At 52.3% G+C, this 25,538-nt stretch overlaps 1 protein-coding gene across 1 annotated transcript in view; it reads left to right on the plus strand.

The window, feature by feature from the left end:
- Positions 1 to 1,117: 1,117 nt before the first annotated feature.
- The window catches only part of LOC144725113 (potassium channel subfamily K member 15-like), a 28,816-nt gene continuing 4,395 nt past the window's right edge, over positions 1,118 to 25,538 (plus strand). Inside the window, exon 1 of the mRNA XM_078604584.1 lies at positions 1,118 to 1,183. Within this exon, the coding sequence (XP_078460710.1) occupies positions 1,124 to 1,183 (60 nt within the window). The 5' untranslated portion in view covers positions 1,118 to 1,123. The remainder of the gene's footprint in view (positions 1,184 to 25,538) is intronic.

Genomic DNA, 25,538 nt, shown 5'->3' on the forward strand with positions numbered 1-25,538 from the left:
TCACACACTCACTCACTCACACACTCAACTCAACTCCCCACGCTCGCACGGAACGCCGCTCCGCCCGTGCTCGCATGGTCAACATATTCGCTCGCTCCGGCACCGCCTGGGGCGACCTCTCCTTCGCCGTATGCACGGCCCGAGGAGCGAGCATGCCACGAGTTCGTCTTCATTGATGGCCCTGCGCAGTGGGACTAACTACTGCCTGGGCCGCCTTCTGCGCATCACGGGCACCCGCCGAGCCAGGCTGAGGCGCTCCAGTAGCCTGCTGTGTCTGTCCGCCTCCGCCGAGTACTCTCACCGGGGCTCCCCGGCAGGAAACGGCGCGGACCATGTTGCCCCGAGCGGGCCAGACAGACACCACCATCACCACCATCATCATCACCAGCAGCAGCAGCAGCAGCACCACCAACACCGGCATCAACAACGCCTCCAGCAGCAGCAGCAGCAGCACCGCCATCAGCAGCAGCAGCAAGATCACCACCATCACCACCAATACCTCCAGCAGCAGCCACAGCATCAGCAGCAGGAATCTGAGCATCAACGTCAACAGGAGCACGACCACTACGACCATCACCACAATCAACTTCCGTATCACCACCTCCAGCACCAGAAACAGCAGCAACAACAACAACAACGGCAACACATCGAACAGCACTACCACCATCATCAGCAGCTGCAGCAACAGCAGCAGCAGCATCACGAATACGACATCCCTCGCCAAAGCTACTACCACACCATCAATCACCATCATCCTAATCATCATCTACATCAGCAGCATCATCCGCAGCAGCAGCAGCAGCAGTATCAGCAACAGCAGCAGCAACAGCAAAGCCAATTCCTTAATTCCGAGTTATACAATCACCCCTACTTTCAGCAACACAATCAACATCATCACCATCCTCCTCATACTCTTCATCCTCAACACTATCAATCACAGCAGCAGCAGCAGCACCACCAGCACCTGCAGGAACTTCAACTGCGAGCCCTCCAGCAGCAGCAGCATCAGCATCATCAGGCGTGTGCGGGGGGTACGAGGAGGAGACGGTGGGGAGTTTGGACAGCCGTGCGACGCTGGGGGACCAAGTGCCTGGAGAATTGGAGAGTTCGTTTGGCCGGGGCAATGAAACGACAGAACGCGCGTACTCTCACGCTCATCGCTGTCACCTTCGTCTATTTGCTGGTGGGTGGAAGTGTGCTGTGGGATGCCGATAGGTCACAGAGAGAGAGCCATCGGCAGTGAACAGGAGGCCACGTGGCAGTCTGTCGGTGATGGGGTTTCTTCAGTTATAAACTTAATATAGAGCTTTCGTGACTGCAGGAATTATTCTTTGGTTCTTTCGGTAAAGTCACGTATAAAGATAAAATAATAAATTAAATTAAAAACGTCGTGTGCTAGTATTTAATTGTATTTATTATTTTATCTTTATACGTGACTTTACCGAAACAACCAAAGAGACTAATTTCTTCAGTTATGTTTATTCATTTATTCACTCGATGATTATTTAAAAACCCCTCCTCCCCCTCCCCCCGGCCCCCCAGTGATAACCCGTTGGGATTTGGGAAGTAAAACTCTCTACGAAGGTGAAGGCGCAGCCCTGCAATGTCTTGCCCACGTCACTGCTGGCAGAGGGGCATCCACTATTTCTTTAGCGCTGTGGTTTTTATTTTGTGTATTTAAGTTTGGTGTCCTTCTCCCGCACGTTCGAATAGCGCGGTCGGCCACGTACGGTGTGAAAGAAGTTCAACAAACGCACATCCACTAGAGGGAGCCCTAGAGAGACCCCCATGAAGGGTTTTTGCTCCGACTCGTCCACGATGGTCGTGGAAGGAGTTGGGAAGTGCTCACGCTTTACCCCACCTCAAGCAACCTGTAGATCGATTAAAGAATTAAACGGTGGCGTGTCCGTTTACACCGCTGGGACGGTGGATAAAGGCGACGGTTGAAGGGGGATTAGAGCCTTGGCAAATCATTTCAACTGCCTCTGCCGGCAGATTGAGCTGGCGACCTCAAGATTTCAACATTGCAAGTCGGATGTGCTTTCAATCTGCACGCTGAATTGACGATCGTTGATTTTCAGCACCTTTTTTCGATCTCATTACTGAATGAATGCCTCCCTTGCGCCTTGGTGGCCGTGGGGCTGTTTGACCATACTTCATTATGCTGGTCGGTGCGGGTTCGTGAAATGAAGGGGGGGGGGGGGGTGCTACTCGGATCGGTGTCAGATATCACTGACCAATGATTTCAGTCCTGGTAGGCAATCGAACTCAGGTGGCGCAGTGCGCGCTAACCCCTGCACCACTGATTTCCACTTGCCTCTGTATAGCAGCGATTGACGCGCCTGATCCCTCTAGTCAATAACGCGAGTTCCACCGTGAAAAGTTTTTGCGATGTGGACATACTTGCCTCCCCTTACTGCCATCTGAACGTGGAATTTCCACCGGTGGCTGAGGGCTGCTGACGGAGATGGGTGCTGCCCCATCGTTCGCCTGAGCGAAGTGACGCGTCGAGTATGCACGTAAACCAATAACACATCGCTTGTGGATCATGTTCACATGTGCCTTCTATCACATGTGCTTACAACACACGAAGATAATCAACGGCGTCTTATGTCCCTTTAAGCCCCTTTATTTCCCGAGCACCTCCGATGAGCACAGTTGGCTAAGTACGGTGCGAAAGAAGTTCAACATACATACAGGTGTCGAGCGTGACATCCACTTCTAAGCCGGGGGTGCGCACTTTTTTGTCAGTGAATCGCCGAGTGCGGGAATCGAACTGTGTTCTCCGTACGAAGCGGCTTAGTGGCGATCCCGCTGAGCTATCGGCAATTCACCCGTCCCAATGCACCGTCTGTGCGCCAGCCATTGCCTCGAGGCAAGATCGCGAAATAGCTAGCCGTGACGGTGGTGTTGGTGATGGTGGTTTCGCACGCCTGTTACCCAACGCTTTGGGAGAGGGGCAAGGGTTGTCGGATCGCAGGCAGATTGTGTTGTCAAACCTCCAAAGTCTGCTGTTGTTGCGGTGAGAGAGCTGTCGAGCAGGTGGGTTTGTGAACCCGTGTGTGCCGACCTTTGAGTGTTTTTTTAATCACTTTGCATGCTCGGTGGGTACTCAGCCTTTCCTGTTACTCCACGTTATTCCTGCACACACTGGTTAGTAAAAAAAAAATCGGATTTGGCCAAAATAGTAATGTAGGACCCTCCTTAAAGCAGCAACATTTGTTTTACAAAATCATTGAAAAATTTGCTTCATTAAAAATAATAATCCAGCCGCGTGGGCTCGGCGGTAGAGCAAGCAGCTCGCAATCAGAAGGTTGCGATTTTTTTATCCTGATTGATCGTTGTCTCGGCCCATCATTCAAATTAGGGTCGATAAAATAGTACCACATTGTCGGGGAAATCAATTGTGGTTGTCCTAAAGAGTATATCAAAATCGCTGACGTCATTTACATCTCACTCAAATCGGGTTACCTTAACTGGGAGCCATGTTCAAAGTTAGGCTTCAGCGACATATTGGCGAACATCTTATTATAGCTTGATGCTTATCGACAGTTAAAAAAGGGGTGTTAGGGGCTGAATCTATGATTATGGCTTTGATTCACCCGTAAAATACTCACTGAGACATGAGATATGAACTACCTCGCCTGGTGTACAGGAGGTCGTGGGTTCGATCCTGTCCCCGATGTCTGTATATTTGGAGTTTGCGTGTCTCTCTCGTGGCAGCATGGATTTTTCTCCCGGTCCTCTGGTTTTTCCCTCCACATTTATAAACATGCATTTAGAGCATTTGGCTGCTATACATTTGCACGTGATAAGCCACCTGATTGAGTTATTATTTGTGGCCAGGTCGCTTCTGTTAAAGAACTATTATAACTCAGTGGGCCTTACCTGGTAAAATGAAGAAATGTTTGTTTTCTAAATCACGCCTCCTCATTGTATCCATTTGCCTGTAAAACTGATTGCACTGCGAGTTTAAAGACGGCCCCTCAATATTTACCGGTTGCTCGACAGAGTTGAATCATTGAGTTAAAGCCAATACACACAGAGACGAGCTGATGCTGAGCCTCCTGTAAACATCAACAGAGTCCAATGAGATTCTCAGCTGTTGACTTTGACACCAAAACTAACCACGTGAGAAGGAGGATGCCATTCCAGAAAAAAATTTAACATCACGTTTCCATACGCATATTCGGTTAATCCCTAATGTACACATAAACATCCCCTGTAGATTCTAGATTGGAAGCTTTCGTGACTGCAAGGATTCATACTCTTAGTTCTTTCGGTAAAGTCACGTAGGTAAAAAATGAAATTAAAATTAATAAAAACTTAAAATAATAATAATAATAATTAAATAATATAATATAAAACGAAATAATATATTAATTTTAATTTCATGTTTTACCTACGTGACTTTACCGAAAGAACTAAGAGTATGAATCCCCTGTCGAGCCTGTAACAGACTGTAGGGGCAAGTGCTGTTAGCGAGCACCTATGAAAGCCGGCACGGCACACGAGGAGGGGTGCTTGGCCAGCAACACACCCAGCCGCCTTTGTCTCCCCAGTGACAATGTTTACACACCGCACACGGTACTCTTTTGGAAGCTGAGTCGATTTAAAGGGGGTCCGGGACCGGATGAGATAATTGTCACTGGTGTTGGCCGTGAGCGGGAATCGAACCCCGGTCCGCCGGTTTCGTAGCGCGACGCACTAACTACTGCGCTGCTGCTTCCCACAGCACTGACACACACACGCACAGAAACCTATTACACTGGTCAACACTCTTTTTCTGGCATAAGGTATTCCAACGGTTTTTAGGTAATTTTGGGGTGCTGATTCCAAATCTGGCATCACATCAGGTTTTTGAGATACCAAATATTGCATTTTCAATAAAAACTGCAGAAGAAAAATATTAAATAAATGTGGATATCTACATAAAATGATATTATAAAGACACTATCCTAAAAATACAGCACCATATTTTAACACTAAAGCAGTCACTGACTCGCAGCAACTTGCAATCATAAGTGACAGAATTTATTTCGGGTAAAATCAATGAAAATGGGGTATGCCGATAGCATAAAAATGAGATGTGATAGAGCAAATCTGAGATCAGATTTGGAATCAGCACCCTGAAATTAGTCTAAAACAGCTGCAAAGGTCCAGGCCAGAAAATGTTTTTTTTTTTTACCAGTGTTATCATACTTAGCCATGGTCTATCTACTGCCTGGGTGAGGGCCAGAGGTCGCAAACGGGTTTTGATTCCTTACCCGTACCCGTACCCGTCCGCACTAGGGTCGCAAATGGGTACCCGTACCCGGCCGGGTACGGGTACCCATTACCCGTACCCGGCCGGGTACGGGTACCCGTTCCCTACCCGTGCCCGTACCCTACCCGAAATGAGTGACAAACGGTTACTCACCAGTGACTCACGGCCTACCCGTACCCGTCCGGGTACGGGTAGCCGGGTATCGGGTATGGTACGGGTATCGAGTACCCGGTTGCGACCTCTGGTGAGGGCTTACCCGCAACGTCGCCATGCAAAAACATGCCACGTGCCGTGTCACTCCTGCGCATGCGCTGATCTCATCTTTAAATCACAGACGTACGTACACAATGCGTTTCAGACACACACACGATTCTCATTACTACATCCTCGTGGTGTTCGTGCTCGTGGGCGCAATTCTTTCCTCTGGCTTGCTGCTATTCCATCACCAGTCTTGTCCGCTTGCCATCGTCGTCATCATCATCATCTCCGATCATGATGGGTCCTGGCCGAGCCCGTTTATTGGTCTGGTCCATTTGCCTCTTCTCTTTAAATCTCGCTAATTCTGAGAACGCATCTCTCCACGGACACTTTTGTGCACACATCAGCGTTCCCTTCCCATGATTATTTTGTAAAGCTCATATTATGCTTTCACTGAAAACTAAATTACGTTTACTCGTACCAGTTGTAAGCCCTTACCACTCCGCTCACAAAGCCACGATAATCACCCTGTAATGTTTGTAACCCTGTCGGATCTCAGAGGCGAAGCAGGGGTGAGTCTGGTTACCATCAAAGTAGTTGCCGGTAACCGCGAGATGGCAGGGACAGCGATGGGTTGTCGAATCCATCTGTGCTGAGCTTTGAATGTCGTGGGATTTCTTTGAAGCACTCCAGTTACACACACTCGTAGTTTTATATTTATGGAATTGGACAGACTTCCTTATGCAAGACCCTCCTGTGCATTGATAGTCGGTGAGGCTTTCTTGGAGAATGTAACAGACATTTGTTTGTTATTTATTGGTGTATGGATGCAGAGGCCCATTGCTAAACCTCCCAGGGGCAGTGAGGGGGGAGAACATTGTTCCAAAAGTCCACGTTTTTAAATCGGGCCCTACATTAATAATAATTAATACATCCATTGCATTTTTTCTTGAAAGAGTCAATAAAACACGAATTTTCATGGCCTCAAGGTAGGGGTGCTGTCATCCCCCATTACCGCCCATCCCCTCTTTGATTCACGGCTGTATAGATATGTTTCTTTAAATCTTCAGGTCTTCATTTCTCACTCGATCCCTTCTGGGATGTTGCTAGGCTAACTTGAAAGTTATTAAACATCGCCATTCAGGCACTGCTTCTTCTTCTTTCGTACGCGTAATTATCAGCAAATCAAAGATGTAATATTAGATGTTGTTACCCACTCAATTGTCTGTTCCGAAGCAGAGTGGATCTCGTCCCATTGCTCCTTTAACCGAGTGAAGACAGCAGCAGCCGCGGAGTGTTCACGATGCGCGGGTCGAAGGTGGTTTGGGATTAGTGGCCGCACCACTCGCAGGCCACCGAAGCTCGGATGGCGCCATTTATGGCATCGCCACGTGGCCGCATCGGACACGTGGCCCGGCTCCCTGATTCGGCTGATGATCGACAATTGGCGACGTGGAAGGTTGAAACCGCGAGGTTCGATGGCAGGGTGCTGCATGAGATGTTGATATTTTTTTACGTCCGACGCACTACCAGCAGAGAGTACAGGAGTACGCCTACACATACGAATCCGATATTATTGTACCTATATTCTTATATTGCCAGGAAAAGATGTTTATTAATAAAAAAAAAGGAATAAATGCATGTCCTCACCGATGTCGTCAGTGGGAGGAGGGACCAAAATAATTCTCGGAACAGCGTTCCTAACTGTTCCGGCTGAAATGTAACGCCATATATAATATCCCTATTAAAACAATAAGCTGTGATGACACATTGACAAAAAAAGAGAAGCCGGAGCAAAGGACCAAAAATAACAAATCACCAAGCCGTGCGTGGAGGTTTGGGAATGCAAAACACTTAAATGGTTCACAGTGCCCAACTGCACAATCATCCTGGGAAGCGCCTTGCCCTTTTAACGCTGAGGATCTCACTTCTCAGCGACGCAAGCTCGCGCTCCCGCAGATTTCAAGCGGCTTTTGGGAATTGCCTCTTAAATCACCGTTATAAATACCTGCGACGAAAATGGGAAACCAGTCACCACAAGCGAACCACCCCCCCCCCCCCCCCGTAATCCGATCGGTCACCGCCAGCTATAATTGGGGTGGCGTTGTCTCGCGGTTGCTGGATACAAATGACGGCGTTCGTTTCGCTGGGTGTAGTGCTGCGAGATTTTCGTGCGGTCATTGACTGCAACTTGAACGCATGCGTACCGGTGAAATCAAGCAATTAGCACACGTGGGTTTGTGAAGCTCGCGGTCACATCGGAATCGGTCATCGGAACTTGTATTTGTCCTGAAAGAAATCCGATGGGCTATGAAGCTACGCTTTTTATCGATGGTCCGGTGGGGGCGGGTCACAAGAGAGTCGCAACAAGAAACATTACGAAAAGAATGTACGGGTGTGATCACTGTGACGGTTCTACTCCGCACCTTGAGCTTCACAGAGGGCGTTAAAGATGCCGAGACGCCATTTGCAAGAGTAGGCCATCGTGTACCGGCATCGGGGTCCAAACGTGGCAAATTTTACCTGGTAATATCAAAAAATGTGTTCAGTTTTCTTTGTATATATAGATTTTTTAAAGTCATTTGTTTACCTTTCCGATGCTTTCTGCTCCTATTGTGTTTTGATATTGGTATTTGTTGTTCTGACGTTCTGACCCCCGTGTCTCTGCTGGACATCTGTGAAAAAATCGCTTTATAGCTCATCGGATTCCTCCAGTACAAATAAATAGTATCATTCTGATTCACAAATTTGAAACATTACACCGTAATTACTCATTTAGGATGAAACACACAGCAGCAGTAGTAGTCATCACCCACCCCACCCCCCCTCTTGGCAAAGTCATACCACACACAGATCAACTCTTGCAGAATGATTCTCCACCTGGTCTCTTGCGTTCTCACCAGGTTCAATAAAATAAACTCCAAATAAACTCGAATCGCGAGGGTGGCGATTCGTTAAAGTCCCTTAACTCGACGCGTATACGCATGCAACGGTTCACCGACCGATATCGATGAACGTTCAACGATTTGTAAGAAATGAATGTGCGTTTCAAATCAACGAAATTATACGGAAACTATATGTTAGTGCCACATTTTAGCCTGATAGAGTGAACAAAAGTACAATGGAAACAGATACAAACACAATGGAAACGATACTAAATGAAAAGGCGGTAACGAGATACTCCTATGAAGGATAACCCACGTCACGCTGTGTTGTCGGCTGATATACGACTTTAAGCATACATTGATTTAACGGTGTCAATTTCAAAATACTCGATAGTCCACAAAACCGCTTTGTCTGGCTCCGTTTGCGAGTAGGTGTTGTTAATTGCACGAACGAAGTGAATTGTTAAGTTGATTTGTGTGGCCATCCGTGGGGAGATATTACGATTTTAAAAACATATCATCGTGGACTGTCAAAGGTTTCAGTGAAGACAGAAGGTTGGTTGTTTCTTTAGTTTGTTCCAGAACACCACCTTACTCATACGCACCAAACAACGACGACGAGTGGCATCTCTTCTCCCAGATCGACAAATCGGCAGCGTTAACAAGCGATGCGAAGCGTTTCCATGGACGGCTGACTTTGCACGAAGATTACTCGAGTGGCACACTGTGTGCAGAATATTGACGAGAATACACACGGCTCAACTGCGTGTTTAACTGCGCATCATTAAACTCCTATTTGACTTTGCAAGCTTCCACATGTTTACCACTCAATCCTTCGGATTGCCTTCGTTATTGCTCAGTGCTCACAGACTTACTCGCAGACTACACAAGACAAGCTTGAATTTCGATTTAAAGCTTTCGTGACTGCAGGGATTCATCTTCTTGGTTCTTTCGGTAAAGTCACGTAGAAGGGAAATAATAAAATAATAAAAATAAAACATTATTAAATAATTCTCACGACGTTTCGGCCACAACGCAAGCAGCCGTCCTCAGGTGAAGACCAGGTCTGTTGTGGCCGAAACGTCGTGAGAATAATTTTACAATGTTGTATTTTTATTTTTTTATTATTTCCCTTCCACGTGACTTTACCGAAAGAACCAAGAAGAAGACGAGCTTGCTTCCTCTTCTTGGTTCTTTCGGTAAAGTCACGTAGAAGGGAAGTAATAAAATAATAAAAATAAAACATAATAAAATAATTGAGCTTGCTTCCTAAAAGGGGCCTCAATGCAACCACAATTCAAATGCCACCTCGAACTTCTGTGGCTTATTCCGATGTACTCACTCTGCTTTTCATAATGAAAGTTTTTGGGTTAGATCACGTAAATACAAATGCGTTGTTAAACCCGCCACCACCCGACACAGCCAATGAGTAAGGTTCGTCACGTAAACAGAACGTGCCAATTCGTTACTAGTACAGCACACCGGTTTTGTGTTGGAGAGTAAACCCGCAACATTTACAATTTGTGTTCGACGTTCGCCAGTAATTACAACCAGCATCATCAGGCAACAGCCAGAGTTGTGGATAAATCCTCCTGCTTTTCGATCCTAAATAGAGGGGATAGATGTGATGTCGATACTTCGAGATAAAGATCCCATCGTGGCCAACACCGTCAGAGACACCAAGAGACGTCCCAACGAAGGTGTTGGGGAGGGGGGTAGTCGTGGGGGGGTGGGGGTGGTTGTCCTGAGAAATGTCAAAAGTTTTTAATAGAGCCCTACAAAGACTTTAAGGGAAGGGGCAATTGCCTCAAAGCATTCTCCCCGCTCCGGATCCACCACTGCCCAGGCGTCACAAAACCTTTACTGATCTGCCCGGAGAGTATTCCACCTTCTAGGCTTAGGTCTCCGAAATCACCCTTGGTCACCGGACAGAATCAGAAAATCTGAATATGTATTCATCCTGGAGGAATCCGATGAGCCATGAAGCTCTTTTTGACAGGTGTCCAGTTAGGGGCACGGGCTCTGGACGTTACAACAACAAACACGACAAAACACGATAGGAGTGCAAAGTATAGGAAAGGTTAACAACATAAATAAAATATACAAATGAAACGAAACTAATTCTTATTTTTCATCCCACCAGTTAAAGCCCGTTGAGCTCTTAGCTTATTTGCCAGAAGCGACCTGGCCACAAGTGATAGCCCAACGCAGCGGCTTATCATTGGAAATCTATCGAAGCAGAACACTGCAGTGCCTCCATCCAGAACCCCTCCTCCTCCTCCCCTATCCTGCACACGTGTCCCACCCAGCGCAACTCGTAATGCCTCATCGGGAGCGTGAGTGTCTGTGTGTGTCTGTCTGTGGCTGTGTGTCTGTTGTGGGGAGCGGCAGTGTAGCGGTTAGCGCGCTGCACTACGAACCTGGCGTCCCGGGTTCGATTCACGCTCACGGCAAACACCAGTGACGATTATCTGAACAGGTCCTGGGCCTCCCCTAGGTCGACTCAGCCTCAAATGAGTATCTGGTGCGATGTGTAAACATCGCCGCTAGGGAGACAAAGGCGGCCGGGCGTGGTGCTGGCCACCCACCCCCTCGTGTACCGTTCCGGCCTTCATAGGTACTCGCTAACAGCACTTGCCCCTACAGTCTGTTAAGGCTATACGGGGGATCTTTGTCGTTTGTACTGTGTCTGTGTGCGTTGTCCTGTGGTGGGGTGTGAAAGTGCGGCGGTAAGCGTGCTGACCTACGAGCCTGGGCACGCGCGTTCGAGTCCCGCTCACGACCAATAACAGTGGTGAGTACAGAGTGACCCGTGCGTCTGGAATCACAGGACAAACAGAGCCCCGTGTTATTTGCTCGCGGTCTGGATGCAAGTCCGTTCGATTCAACAGCGACCTCCCTCTGACTCTGATTTCCTACGAGTGGAATTATCTGGACTCGTTCTTCCTTACTATTCAGAGACATCTTGGGCCTGCAGAAACAAAACAAATTCGTTATTTTTCCCTATGATTCCAGACTTATGGGCCACCCTGTAGTACTGGGACTCCACTAGGTCGACTCAACCTTAAATGAGTTCATCGGACGATGTGTAAACGATGTGAAAACGATGTGTGCCGTGCCGTGCCGGCCTACATTGGTAACAGCACTTGCCCCAACGGTCGGTCCAGGCCACGCGGGGGATATTTATCTTTGTTGTCATATTTGTTGTTATCGGCGGCCGATGCCAGGTGCGGCGGTTTTTTTGTTAACGCGGTTAAGAGCCGACTCGCATGTGTGTGTGGGGGGGGGGGGACCCCCCACATCCTTCTGATGTTCCACAGCCGGAACAGCGCAAACAAAGCGGTCACTCGCAGCAGACCAAACGGCGGAGGCTTCACCAAACCTCCCCGCCGCCAGTTGCTCCGTGTTTACCAGTCCGCAAATGCATGCGGCGCTCGCTGTTAAATGCCCTTAGTCCATTAACTAGCGAATGGGGGGGGGGGGGTGTTGGAGGGGGAACCGGCCAACGACTGACAGATGGGTCTCTGGTGGGGTCACTGCGCTCTTAAATTACCCACGCGTCCATAGCTCGGAGATAAGTCAGTTAACTGGAACAGCCGTAGCACGGCGCAGTCGGCTGTCAATAAGCGCCCACGTTGCTCGAGTGTAGCACGGGCGAGACGGCGCCCTCACTGGTGCGTAGCCCCGGGATGGGGGGCAGTTCGAACAGTTCGCCTAACTCAGCCGTGGGGGGCAGGCAGCAGGTGCCTTGCCCCCCCCCCCGGTGGCCAAAGCTACGAGTTGGAGCACACACCCCCCTCACCCCCCTTGACAACCACCACGAGATTTGTTTTCAGCGGCAAGGTGTAAAAGAACAACAACATCAAAATATTTAAAACGCGATTCGCATTATTCTTTAATCATGACGATGATTTCATTTCCGTTGCACGTTTCATTTTAATTTAATTTTAGAGCGGTAACGTATGGCGACCGTGCGAGACGGATCCAATGTTGGGGTCCCACGCTGGCCGGTTTTGCCGCACCCCATTGAGCTGATAACGTCGCTATGACGCCCGCTGCTTGCAACGTTGGTGTCTCCAGTTACCAATAACGATCCGAGTTTGTGCCATCGACGTCGCGTGGCGAGACGAGACGATCTCACTCTGGGGACGATCTCACTCTGGGGACGATCTCACTTTGGGGACGATCTCACCCTGGGGACGATCTCACCCAGGGGACGATCTCACCCTGGGGACGATCTCACTCTGGGGACGATCTCACCATGGGGACGATCTCACTCTGGGGACGATCTCACCCTGGAGACGATCTCACTCTGGGGTCGATCTCACTCTGGGGACGATCTCACCCTGGGGACGATCTCACCCTGGGGACGATCTCACCCTGGGGACGATCTCACTCTGGGGACGATCTCACCATGGGGGCGATTTCACTCTAGGGACGATCTCACCCTGGGGACGATCTCACTCTGGGGACGATCTCACCCTGGAGACCATCTCACTCGGGGGACGATCTCACCCTGGGGACGATCTCACCCTGGGGACGATCTCACCATGGGGACGATTTCACTCTAGGGACGATCTCACCCTGGGGACGATCTCACTCTGGGGACGATCTTACCCTGGGGACGATCTTACCCTGGGGACGATCTCACCCTGGGGACGATCTCACCAAGGGGACGATCTTACCAAGGGGACGATCTCACCCAGGGGACGATCTCACCCTGGGGACGATCTCACTCTGGGGACGATCTCACCCTTGGGACGATCTCACCCTGGGGACGATCTCACTCTGGGGACGATCTCACCATGGGGACGATCTCACCCTGGGGACGATCTCACTCTGGGGACGATCTCACCCTGGGGACGATCTCACCCTGGGGACGATCTCACCATGGGGACGATTTCACTCTAGGGACGATCTCACCCTGGGGACGATCTCACTCTGGGGACGATCTCACCATGGGGACGATTTCACTCTAGGGACGATCTCACCCTGGGGACGATCTCACTCTGGGGACGATCTCACCCTGGGGACGATCTCACTCTGGGGACGATCTCACCCTGGAGACGATCTCACTCTGGGGACAATCTCACCATGGGGACAATTTCACTCTAGGGACGATCTCACCCTGGGGACGATCTCACTCTGGGGACGATCTCACCCTGGAGACGATCTCACTCTGGGGACGATCTCACCATGGGGACGATTTCACTCTAGGGACGATCTCACCCTGGGGACGATCTCACTATGGGGACGATCTCACCCTGGAGACTATCTCACTCTGGGGACGATCTCACCCTGGAGACGATCTCACTCTGGGGACAATCTCACCATGGGGAAGATTTCACTCTAGGGACGATCTCACCCTGGGGACGATCTCACTCTGGGGACGATCTCACCATGGGGACGATTTCACTCTAGGGACGATCTCACCCTGGGGACGATCTCACTCTGGGGACGATCTCACCCTGGAGACCATCTCACTCTGGGGACGATCTCACCCTGGGGACGATCTCACCCAGGGGACGATCTCACCCTGTGTACGATCTCACCCTGGGGACGATTTCACTCTAGGGACGATCTCACCCTGGGGACGATCTCACTCTGGGGACGATCTCACCCTGGGGACGATCTCACCCTCGGGACGATCTCACCCAGGGGACGATCTCACCCTGGGGACGATCTCACCATGGGGACGATTTCACTCTAGGGACGATCTCACCCTGGGGACGATCTCACTCTGGGGACGATCTCACCCTGGGGACGATCTCACTCTGGGGACGATCTCACTCTGGGGACGATCTCACTCTGGGGACGATCTCACTCTGGGGACGATCTCACCAAGGGGACGATCTCACCAAGGGGACGATCTCACCCAGGGGACGATCTCACCCTGGGGACGATCTCACCCTGGGGACGATCTCACCCTGGGGATGATCTCACTCTGGGGACGATCTCACCCTTGGGACGATCTCACCCTGGGGACGATCTCACTCTGGGGACGATCTCACCATGGGGACGATCTCACCCTGGGGACGATCTCACTCTGGGGACGATCTCACCCTGGGGACAATCTCACCCTGGGGACGATCTCACCCTGGGGACGATCTCACCATGGGGACGATTTCACTCTAGGGACGATCTCACCCTGGGGATGATCTCACTCTGGGGACGATCTCACCATGGGGACGATTTCACTCTAGGGACGATCTCACCCAGGGGACGATCTCACTCTGGGGACGATCTCACCCTGGGGACGATCTCACCCTGGGGACGATCTCACCATGGGGACGATTTCACTCTAGGGACGATCTCACCCTGGGGACGATCTCACTCTGGGGACGATCTCACTCTGGGGACGATCTCACCCAGGGGACGATCTCACCCTGGGGACGATCTCACCATGGGGACGATTTCACTCTAGGGACGATCTCACCCTGGGGACGATCTCACCATGGGAACGATCTCACTTTGGGGACGATCTCACCCTGGGGACGATCTCACCAAGGGGACGATCTCACCAAGGGGACGATCTCACCCTGGGGACGATCTCACTCTGGGGACGATCTCACCCTGGGGACGATCTCACTCTGGGGACGATCTCACCCTGGAGACCATCTCACTCTGGGGACGATCTCACCCTGGGGACGATCTCACTCTGGGGACGATCTCACCCTGGAGACGATCTCACTCTGGGGACGATCTCACCATGGGGACGATTTCACTCTAGGGACGATCTCACCCTGGGGACGATCTCACTCTGGGGACGATCTCACCCTGGAGACTATCTCACTCTGGGGACGATCTCACCCTGGAGACGATCTCACTCTGGGGACAATCTCACCATGGGGAAGATTTCACTCTAGGGACGATCTCACCCTGGGGACGATCTCACTCTGGGGACGATCTCACCATGGGGACGATTTCACTCTAGGGACGATCTCAACCTGGGGACGATCTCACTCTGGGGACGATCTCACCCTGGAGACCATCTCACTCTGGGGACGATCTCACCCTGGGGACGATCTCACCCAGGGGACGATCTCACCCTGTGTACGATCTCACCCTGGGGACGATTTCACTCTAGGGACGATCTCACCCTGGGGACGATCTCACTCTGGGGACGATCTCACCCTGGGGACGATCTCACCCTGGGGACGATCTCACCCAGGGGACGATCTCACCCTGGGGACGATCTCACCATGGGGACGATTTCACTCTAGGGACGATCTCACCCTGGGGACGATCTCACTCTGGGGACGATCTCACCCTGGGGACGATCTCACTCTGGGGACGATCTCACTCTGGGGACGATCTCACTCTGGGGACGATCTCACTCTGGGGACGATCTCACCAAGGGGACGATCTCACCAAGGGGACGATCTCACCCAGGGGACGATCTCACCCTGGGGACGATCTCACCCTGGGGACGATCTCACCCTGGGGATGATCTCACTCTGGGGACGATCTCACCCTTGGGACGATCTCACCCTGGGGACGATCTCACTCTGGGGACGATCTCACCATGGGGACGATCTCACCCTGGGGACGATCTCACTCTGGGGACGATCTCACCCTGGGGACGATCTCACCCTGGGGACGATCTCACCCTGGGGACGATCTCACCATGGGGACGATTTCACTCTAGGGACGATCTCACCCTGGGGATGATCTCACTCTGGGGACGATCTCACCATGGGGACGATTTCACTCTAGGGACGATCTCACCCAGGGGACGATCTCACTCTGGGGACGATCTCACCCTGGGGACGATCTCACCCTGGGGACGATCTCACCATGGGGACGATTTCACTCTAGGGACGATCTCACCCTGGGGACGATCTCACTCTGGGGACGATCTCACTCTGGGGACGATCTCACCCAGGGGACGATCTCACCCTGGGGACAATCTCACCATGGGGACGATTTCACTCTAGGGACGATCTCACCCTGGGGACGATCTCACCATGGGAACGATCTCACTTTGGGGACAATCTCACCCTGGGGACGATCTCACCAAGGGGACGATCTCACCAAGGGGACGATCTCACCCTGGGGACGATCTCACTCTGGGGACGATCTCACCCTGGGGACGATCTCACTCTGGGGACGATCTCACCCTGGAGACCATCTCACTCTGGGGACGATCTCACCCTGGGGACGATCTCACTCTGGGGACGATCTCACCATGGGGACGATTTCACTCTAGGGACGATCTCACCCTGGGGACGATCTCACTCTGGGGATGATCTCACCCTATAGACGATCTCACTCGGGGGACGATCTCACCCTGGGGACGATCTCACCCTGGGGACGATCTCACTCTGGGGACGATCTCACCCTGGAAACGATCTCACTCTGGGGACGATCTTCCCATGGGGACGATTTCACTCTAGGGACGATCTCACCCTGGGGACGATCTTACTCTGGGGACGATCTCACCCTGGGGACGATCTCACTCTGGGGACGATCTCACCCTGGAGACGATCTCACTCTGGGGACGATCTCACCCTGGGGACGATCTCACCCTGGGGACGATCTCACTCTGGGGACGATCTCACCCTGGAGACGATCTCACTCTGGGGACGATCTCACCATGGGGACGATTTCACTCTAGGGACGATCTCACCCTGGGGACGATCTCACTCTGGGGACGATCTCACCCTGGAGACGATCTCACTCTGGGGATGATCTCACCCTGGGGACGATCTCACCCTGGGGACGATCTCACCCAGGGGACGATCTCACCCTGGAGACGATCTCACTCTGGGGACGATCTCACCCTGGGGACGATCTCACCCTGGGGATGATCTCACCCAGGGGACGATCTCACCCTGGGGACGATCTCACCATGGGGACGATTTCACTCTAGGTACGATCTCACCCTGGGGACGATCTTACTCTGGGGACGATCTCACCCTGGGGATGATTTCACTCTGGGGACGATCTCACCCTGGAGACGATCTCACTCTGGGGACGATCTCACCCTGGGGACGATCTCACCCTGGGGACGATCTCACCCTGGAGAAGATTTCACTCTGTGGACGATCTCACCCTGGGGACGATCTCACCCAGGGGACGATCTCACCCTGGAGACGATCTCACTCTGGGGACGATCTCACCCTGGGGACGATCTCACCCTGGGGATGATCTCACCCTGGGGACGATCTCACCATGGGGACGATTTCACTCTAGGTACGATCTCACCCTGGGGACGATCTTACTCTGGGGACGATCTCACCCTGGGGACGATCTCACTCTGGGGACGGTCTCACCCTGGAGACGATCTCACTCTGGGGACGATCTCACCCTGGGGACGATCTCACCCTGGGGACGATCTCACCCTGGAGACGATTTCACTCTGTGGACGATCTCACCCTGGGGACGATCTCACCCTGGGGACGATCTCACCCAGTGGACGATCTCACCCTGGAGACGATCTCACTCTGGGGACGATCTCACCCTGGGGACGATCTCACCCTGGGGACGATCTCACCCTGGAGACGATCTCACTCTGGGGACAATCTCACCCTGGGGACGATCTCACCCTGGGGACGATCTCACCCAGGGGACGATCTCACCCTGGGGACGATCTCACCATGGGGACGATTTCACTCTATGGACGATCTCACCCTGGGGACGATCTCACTCTGGGGACGATCTCACCCTGGGGACGATCTCACTCTGGGGACGATCTCACCCTGGAGACGATCTCACTCTGGGGACGATCTCACCATGGGGACGATCTCACCCTGAGGACGATCTCACCCTGGAGAAGTTTTCACTCTGTGGACGATCTCACCCTGGGGACGATCTCACCCAGGGGACGATCTCACCCTGGAGACGATCTCACTCTGGGGACGATCTCACCCTGGGGACGATCTCACCCTGGGGATGATCTCACCCAGGGGACGATCTCACCCTGGGGACGATCTCACCATGGGGACGATTTCACTCTAGGTACGATCTCACCCTGGGGACGATCTTACTCTGGGGACGATCTCACCCTGGGGACGATCTCACTCTGGGGACGATCTCACCCTGGAGACGATCTCACTCTGGGGACGATCTCACCCTGGGGACGATCTCACCCTGGGGACGATCTCACCCTGGAGACGATTTCACTCTGTGGACGATCTCACCCTGGGGACGATCTCACCCTGGGGACGATCTCACCCAGTGGACGATCTCACCCTGGAGACGATCTCACTCTGGGGACGATCTCACCCTGGGGACGATCTCACCCTGGGGACGATCTCACCCTGGAGACGATCTCACTCTGGGGACGATCTCACCCTGGGGACGATCTCACCCTGGGGACGATCTCACCCAGGGGACGATCTCACCCTGGGGACGATCTCACCATGGGGACGATTTCACTCTATGGACGATCTCACCCTGGGGACGATCTCACTCTGGGGACGATCTCACCCTGGGGACGATCTCACTCTGGGGACGATCTCACCCTGGAGACGATCTCACTCTGGGGACGATCTCACCCTGGGGACGATCTCACCCTGGGGACGATCTCACCCTGGAGACGATCTCACTCTGGGGACGATCTCACCCTGGGGACGATCTCACCCTGGGGACGATCTCACCCAGGGGACGATCTCACCCTGGGGACGATCTCACCATGGGGACGATTTCACTCTATGGACGATCTCACCCTGGGGACGATCTCACTCTGGGGACGATCTCACCCTGGGGACGATCTCACTCTGGGGACGATCTCACCCTGGAGACGATCTCACTCTGGGGACGATCTCACCATGGGGACGATTTCACTCTAGGGACGATCTCACCCTGGGGACGATCTCACTCTGGGGACGATCTCACCCTGGAGACGATCTCACTCTGGGGACGATCTCACCCTGGGGACGATCTCACCCTGGGGACGATCTCACCCTGGGGACGATCTCACTCTGGGGACTATCTCACCCTGGGGACGATCTCACTCTGGGGACGATCTCGCCCTGGGGACGATCTCACTCTAGGGACGATCTCACCCTGGGGACGACCTCACCCAGGGGACGATCTCACCAAGGGGACGATCTCACCCAGGGGACGATCTCACCAAGGAGACGATCTCACCCTGGGGACGATCTCACTATGGGGACGATCTCACCCAGGGGACGATCTCACCCTGGGGACGATCTCGCCCTGGGGACGATCTCACTCTATGGACGATCTCACCCTGGGGACGATCTCACCGAGCGGACGATCTCACCCTGGGGACGATCTCACCCTGGGGACGATCTCACCCAGGGGACGATCTCACTCTGGGGACGATCTCACCCTGGAGACGATCTCACTCTGGGGACGATCTCACCATGGGGACGATTTCACTCTAGGGACGATCTCACCCTGGGGACGATCTCACTCTGGGGACGATCTCACCCTGGAGACGATCTCACTCTGGGGACGATCTCACCCTGGGGACGATCTCACCCTGGGGACGATCTCACCCTGGGGACGATCTCACTCTGGGGACTATCTCACCCTGGGGACGATCTCACTCTGGGGACGATCTCGCCCTGGGGACGATCTCACTCTAGGGACGATCTCACCCTGGGGACGATCTCACCCAGGGGACGATCTCACCAAGGGGACGATCTCACCCAGGGGACGATCTCACCAAGGAGACGATCTCACCCTGGGGACGATCTCACCATGGGGACGATCTCACCCAGGGGACGATCTCACCCTGGGGACGATCTCGCCCTGGGGACGATCTCACTCTAGGGACGATCTCACCCTGGGGACGATCTCACCGAGGGGACGATCTCACCCTGGGGACGATCTCACCCTGGGGACGATCTCACCCAGGGGACGATCTCACCCTGGGGACGATCTCACAAAGGGGACGATCTCACCCTGGGGATGATCTCACCCTGGGGACGATCTCACCCTGGGGACGATCTCACCCTGGGGACGATCTCACTCTGGGGACGATCTCACCCTGGGGACGATCTCACTCTGGGGACGATCTCACCATGGGAACGATCTCACCATGGGGACGATCTCACCCTGGGGACGATCTCACCTGGCAATGGCATATCGCTGTGCCACGTCGCCACGTGTGTAAAAAAAACGGGCATCTGGGAGACGACACCGCAGAACTGATATCTGATGTTCCCTTCAATTGCCTCGCTCAATTGTGTTGGTGCGCCGTGCCACAGGGCCTGCTACAGCGGTGTTCATCGCTCCGCGATCACGGTTTTAAACCCCTGAGCTGGAACATTCAAAAGTGACAAAACATGTGGATTTGGATATATATAACAACAGGTGGCGTCACCACGGCCCTTGTGCTAGGATAGGTGCATCGTGAGGCCAAGTGAATTGTCAAAGGCTTGCTGGCTGGAGGTCACGGCACAGACAGAGGCACCTTGTGTTGACCGGCTGAGATGACTGACAGATCTACATTTCCTGAATTTAGAGTGTTTGGTTGCTATACATTTCCACGTGATAAGCCACTTCATTGAGCTATTATTTGTGGCGAGGTTGCTTCTGAAAAAGTGCGACACAGTTCAGTGGGCCTTACCTGGTAAAAAAGTGATACATATGTTGAGTAGTTCCTGACGTACGTACTCGGAGATGGAGGTAAGTTAGGGGCTTTCGCCAGGGTTTATTAAAGCGTATCAATACTACACAGGGTACACAACTCCCAGGGGCTAGGGGTCCTACTCTGAGTCCGGGTCCCTGCCGGCTAGCTCCGGTCTCTCTCTCTCTCGTGTCGGATCGTGGACTCTGCCGACTCCACCGACCGGAGAGAGAAGCACCTCTACGGCTACCACCGGCTTCTCCCCAGACTCCCTATTCGATCCCTCTCTCTATCCCTGGTTCCCTCTTCACCCTGTTTACTTTACCTGTTACCACGGTGACCCCGCTTACGTCACGGGGTATCCCTTAAGTACCCTAGGAGACGTGACGTCACGTGCACTGCCCAGCGCGCGCGACCCCACGTCCCGTGATGTCATCGCACCGGACAGCGCACACGACGCCACCACTCTCCTCTACTCCTCTACACATATTGAGTGAACCATTCAGAAACACTATTTAGGAGGCAAGAACGTTCACTCTACATTTACGTAACACCGTACTAAATACACCTATCTCTCACTCTGGTTACACACGGGACCACAATACACCTATTCCTCTCCATACGGGATAACTATAGCGGGTGAGAGCAGCCAACGTGCTGTCTGACCCACGATGTCGAAGACGGAGACGTAGCACTTGGATTCCACTTCACCTGCAGACAGCTCCGATACGTGATCAGAGCTCCCCTTTTATCCTTCACTGGCGCGGCCTGACTCCACCCTCGGCCACGCCCACCTCAGGAATATTCTCGACGGTTCCAGGCTATTCTGACTCTGTCTCCTCGACAGACCTGTTCTCCACCTGAGGACGGCTGCTTGCGTTGTGGCCGAAACGTCGTGAGAATTATTTTATTATGTTTTATTTTTATTATTGTATTATTTCCATTCTACGTGACTTTACCGAAAGAACCAAGAAGATGAATCCCTGCAGTCACGAAAGCTTTAAATCGAAATTTGATTCCAGGCTACACCGCACCTGTTCCCTCTCTGGCTCCGCCCTTAACCACGCCCCCTTCGGGAACTCTCCAGACGTTTTTCAGCGACTCTTCCCGTGTCCCCGCGTCCACCCTTGGCCCACACGAAATTGATTTATCTAAGACGATGGTAATTTGCAAACCTACTGGCTATCAACAAAGATTCGTTAGTGAAGCCATCCATATATACAGACACAGACACAATTTCAACCGAGAGGAAGGTCATAGAGTCAGCAATCATTGGTAAGATGTCATCAACCACTTTGGGTCATGACTTGACTTGTGTTTTCTTGATAATTGTTTTTTTTACCCTTCTATCTGGCAACAAAACTGACACCTTTTTTACAAGGAGTCATGTTTGCATAGACCACAATACCTGCAGTCATAAGGCAAACAAAAAAACATAACTCTGATAATGTATGCACTGTCCTTGAAGTTGATTGGTCCACACCCGAGACAGCTTTCCTTGGAGCAGAGTCTCACATGGTGTTTTGGCGTCATCTGGTCCAACACCATGTGAGACTAGGCTCTAAGGAAAGCTGTCTCGGGTGTGGACCAATCAACTTCAAGGACAGTGCATACATATCAGAGTTATGTTTTTTGTTTGCATTATGACTGCAGGTATTGTGGTCTATGCAAACATGACTCCTTGTAAAAAAGGTGTCAATTTTGTTGCCAGATAAAAGGGTAAAAAAAACAATGATCATATTTTTTACCGGCAAATGAGGTTCCAATGGTTGTGATTTCTTATCAATCAACCTCCACCGTCAGCAGTGTGGTGTGTGGAGCGGGGTGCAGGGATTTGATGGCGGCCCTTTGCTGCATTGGCATTGCTGCTGCATTGGCATTGCTGCTGCATTGGCATTGCTGCTGCATTGGCATTGCTGCTGCGTTGGCATTGCTGCTGCGTTGGCATTGCGTTCTACTTGATTAAATATACTTTTTAATAAATATTTTCTCCTACAACATCAGAGTGCAGCGCCACATTAAATACGCACTACAATGCCAATAGTTTAAAGCGATTTGAAGAAAACATTTCGTGACGTCATATTTAAGGGGTGATCTGACTTTTTGTGATGCCGTGTGACAAGGAGGGGTGGGGCGGGTCAAAACTCGTCCAAAATCGCGTGACGTCATTTATGGACGGCCCCTTAACCAAATTTAGCCGGCCCGGTGACCTTTGCGGCAGAGCAAACGTCTCGTAATTTGAACGCCGCGAGTCGGCATCCTGGTCGGAGAGGGGGGGGGGGGGTTGACTCAGCCCATCATCTCTCCGTGGTCGATACAGCGAAGTACCGCTTTGTGGGGACGTCAACAGTGGATAGACTCGCTGAATGTGTAAATCACTGCCTCGGGGCTGTGAGCAGGAGGGGACCAAGCACTGCCTTATCGATGCCCTTTTGCACACGGAACGGCGCTGACTTTGAATGAAACGAGAAGCGCCTGGGGAGGCTGCTGCACCGCTCGGTGAGAAGTTGTGAGCAGCGGTTGTCCCGTGGCTACACTGATCTCTGCCCATGGGAACTTGGAGTTTTCACCACCAGCTCAGGGTTATTACTGTCGCTTTGTTTGAAGGTGTGTGGGGTGGGGGTGGGGGGAGAGGTGAGAAAAACACAACAGGAGTATAAAGTATAGGAAAGTAAACACGTCATTTAAAATATATACAAATAAAAAAAATTTTTTTTGATCTTACCAGGTAAAGCCCACCGAGCTATTTGCTTTTTGTGTCAGAAGCGACCTGGCCACAATGATAGCTCAACAAAGTGGCTTATCATGTGGAAATGTATCGCAGCAAAATAATCAAAATAATGAAAATGCATGTTTCAACGTTACACAGACAGTACACGATTTGTGTAACACGAAGTGGATTGAATGACGACCGCGATCTGCTTCAATCTTCGGTGCATTCTGCTCCGGTTCCCACCTCCTGTGTTATATAACGGGCGCGTTCCACGTTATAACGGGCACGTTCCACGTTATAACGGGCGCGTTCCACGTTATAACGGGCGTGTCCCACGTTATAACGGGCGTGTCCCACGTTATAACGGGCGTGTCCCACGTTATAACGGGCGTGTCCCACGTTATAACGGGCGTGCCCCACGTTATAACGGGCGCGTTCCACGTTATAACGGGCGTGTCCCACGTTATAACGGCGTGTTCCGCGTTATAACATCGTGTCCCACGTTATAACGGGCGCGTTCCACGTTATAACGGGCGTGTCCCACGTTATAACTGGCGTGTCCCACGTTATAACATCGTGCCCCACGTTATAACGGGCGCGTTCCACGTTATAACGGGCGTGTCCCACGTTATAACGGCGTGTTCCGCGTTATAACATCGTGCCCCACGTTATAACGGGCGCGTTCCACGTTATAACGGGCGTGTCCCACGTTATAACGGCGTGTTCCGCGTTATAACAGGCGTGTTCCACGTTATAACAGCGTGCCCCACGTTATAACGGGCCAGTTCCACGTTATAACGGCGTGCCCCACGTTATAACGGCGCGTTCCACGTTATAACGGGCGTGCCCCACGTTATAACGGCGCGTTCCGCGTTATAACATCGTGCCCCACGTTATAACGGCGTGTTCCGCGTTATAACATCGTGCCCCACGTTATAACGGGCGTGTCCCACGTTATAACGGCGTGTTCCGCGTTATAACATCGTGCCCCACGTTATAACGGGCGTGTCCCACGTTATAACGGCGTGTTCCGCGTTATAACATCGTGCCCCACGTTATAACGGGCGCGTTCCACGTTATAACGGGCGTGTCCCACGTTATAACTGGCGTGTCCCACGTTATAACGGCGTGTTCCGCGTTATAACATCGTGCCCCACGTTATAACGGGCGCGTTCCACGTTATAACGGGCGTGTCCCACGTTATAACGGCGTGTTCCGCGTTATAACAGCGTGTCCCACGTTATAACGGCGTGTTCCGCGTTATAACATCGTGCCCCACGTTATAACGGGCGCGTTCCACGTTATAACGGGCGTGCCCCACGTTATAACGGCGCGTTCCGCGTTATAACATCGTGCCCCACGTTATAACGGGCGCGTTCCACGTTATAACGGGCGTGTCCCACGTTATAACGGGCGTGTCCCACGTTATAACGGGCGTGCCCCACGTTATAACGGGCGCGTTCCACGTTATAACGGGCGTGTCCCACGTTATAACTGGCGTGTCCCACGTTATAACGGCGTGTTCCGCGTTATAACATCGTGTCCCACGTTATAACGGGCGCGTTCCACGTTATAACGGGCGTGCCCCACGTTATAACGGCGTGTTCCGCGTTATAACAGGCGTGTTCCACGTTATAACAGCGTGTCCCACGTTATAACGGGCCAGTTCCACGTTATAACGGCGTGCCCCACGTTATAACGGCGCGTTCCACGTTATTACGGGCGCGTTCCGCGTTGTGCGACAAGTGTTTCCGTATGGAAGAACCGCGTTTTAGTGAAAACAGGCAAAAATCTCGTTTTACTCTTTGATTACAATCGTGCTATCGGCATCATGTCACGAGATAAAGTCTCCGATCTCTCGCAGTGCAATGCAGAACAGCCTGCAGAAGGAGACATCGTAGAACTACTTTCGAGGTGTCGCAGAGTAACATT

Source organism: Lampetra planeri, chromosome 22 (assembly GCF_965212315.1).
Source record: "Lampetra planeri chromosome 22, kcLamPlan1.2.h2, whole genome shotgun sequence".
In the NCBI taxonomy this organism is placed as follows: Eukaryota; Metazoa; Chordata; class Hyperoartia; order Petromyzontiformes; family Petromyzontidae; genus Lampetra; species Lampetra planeri.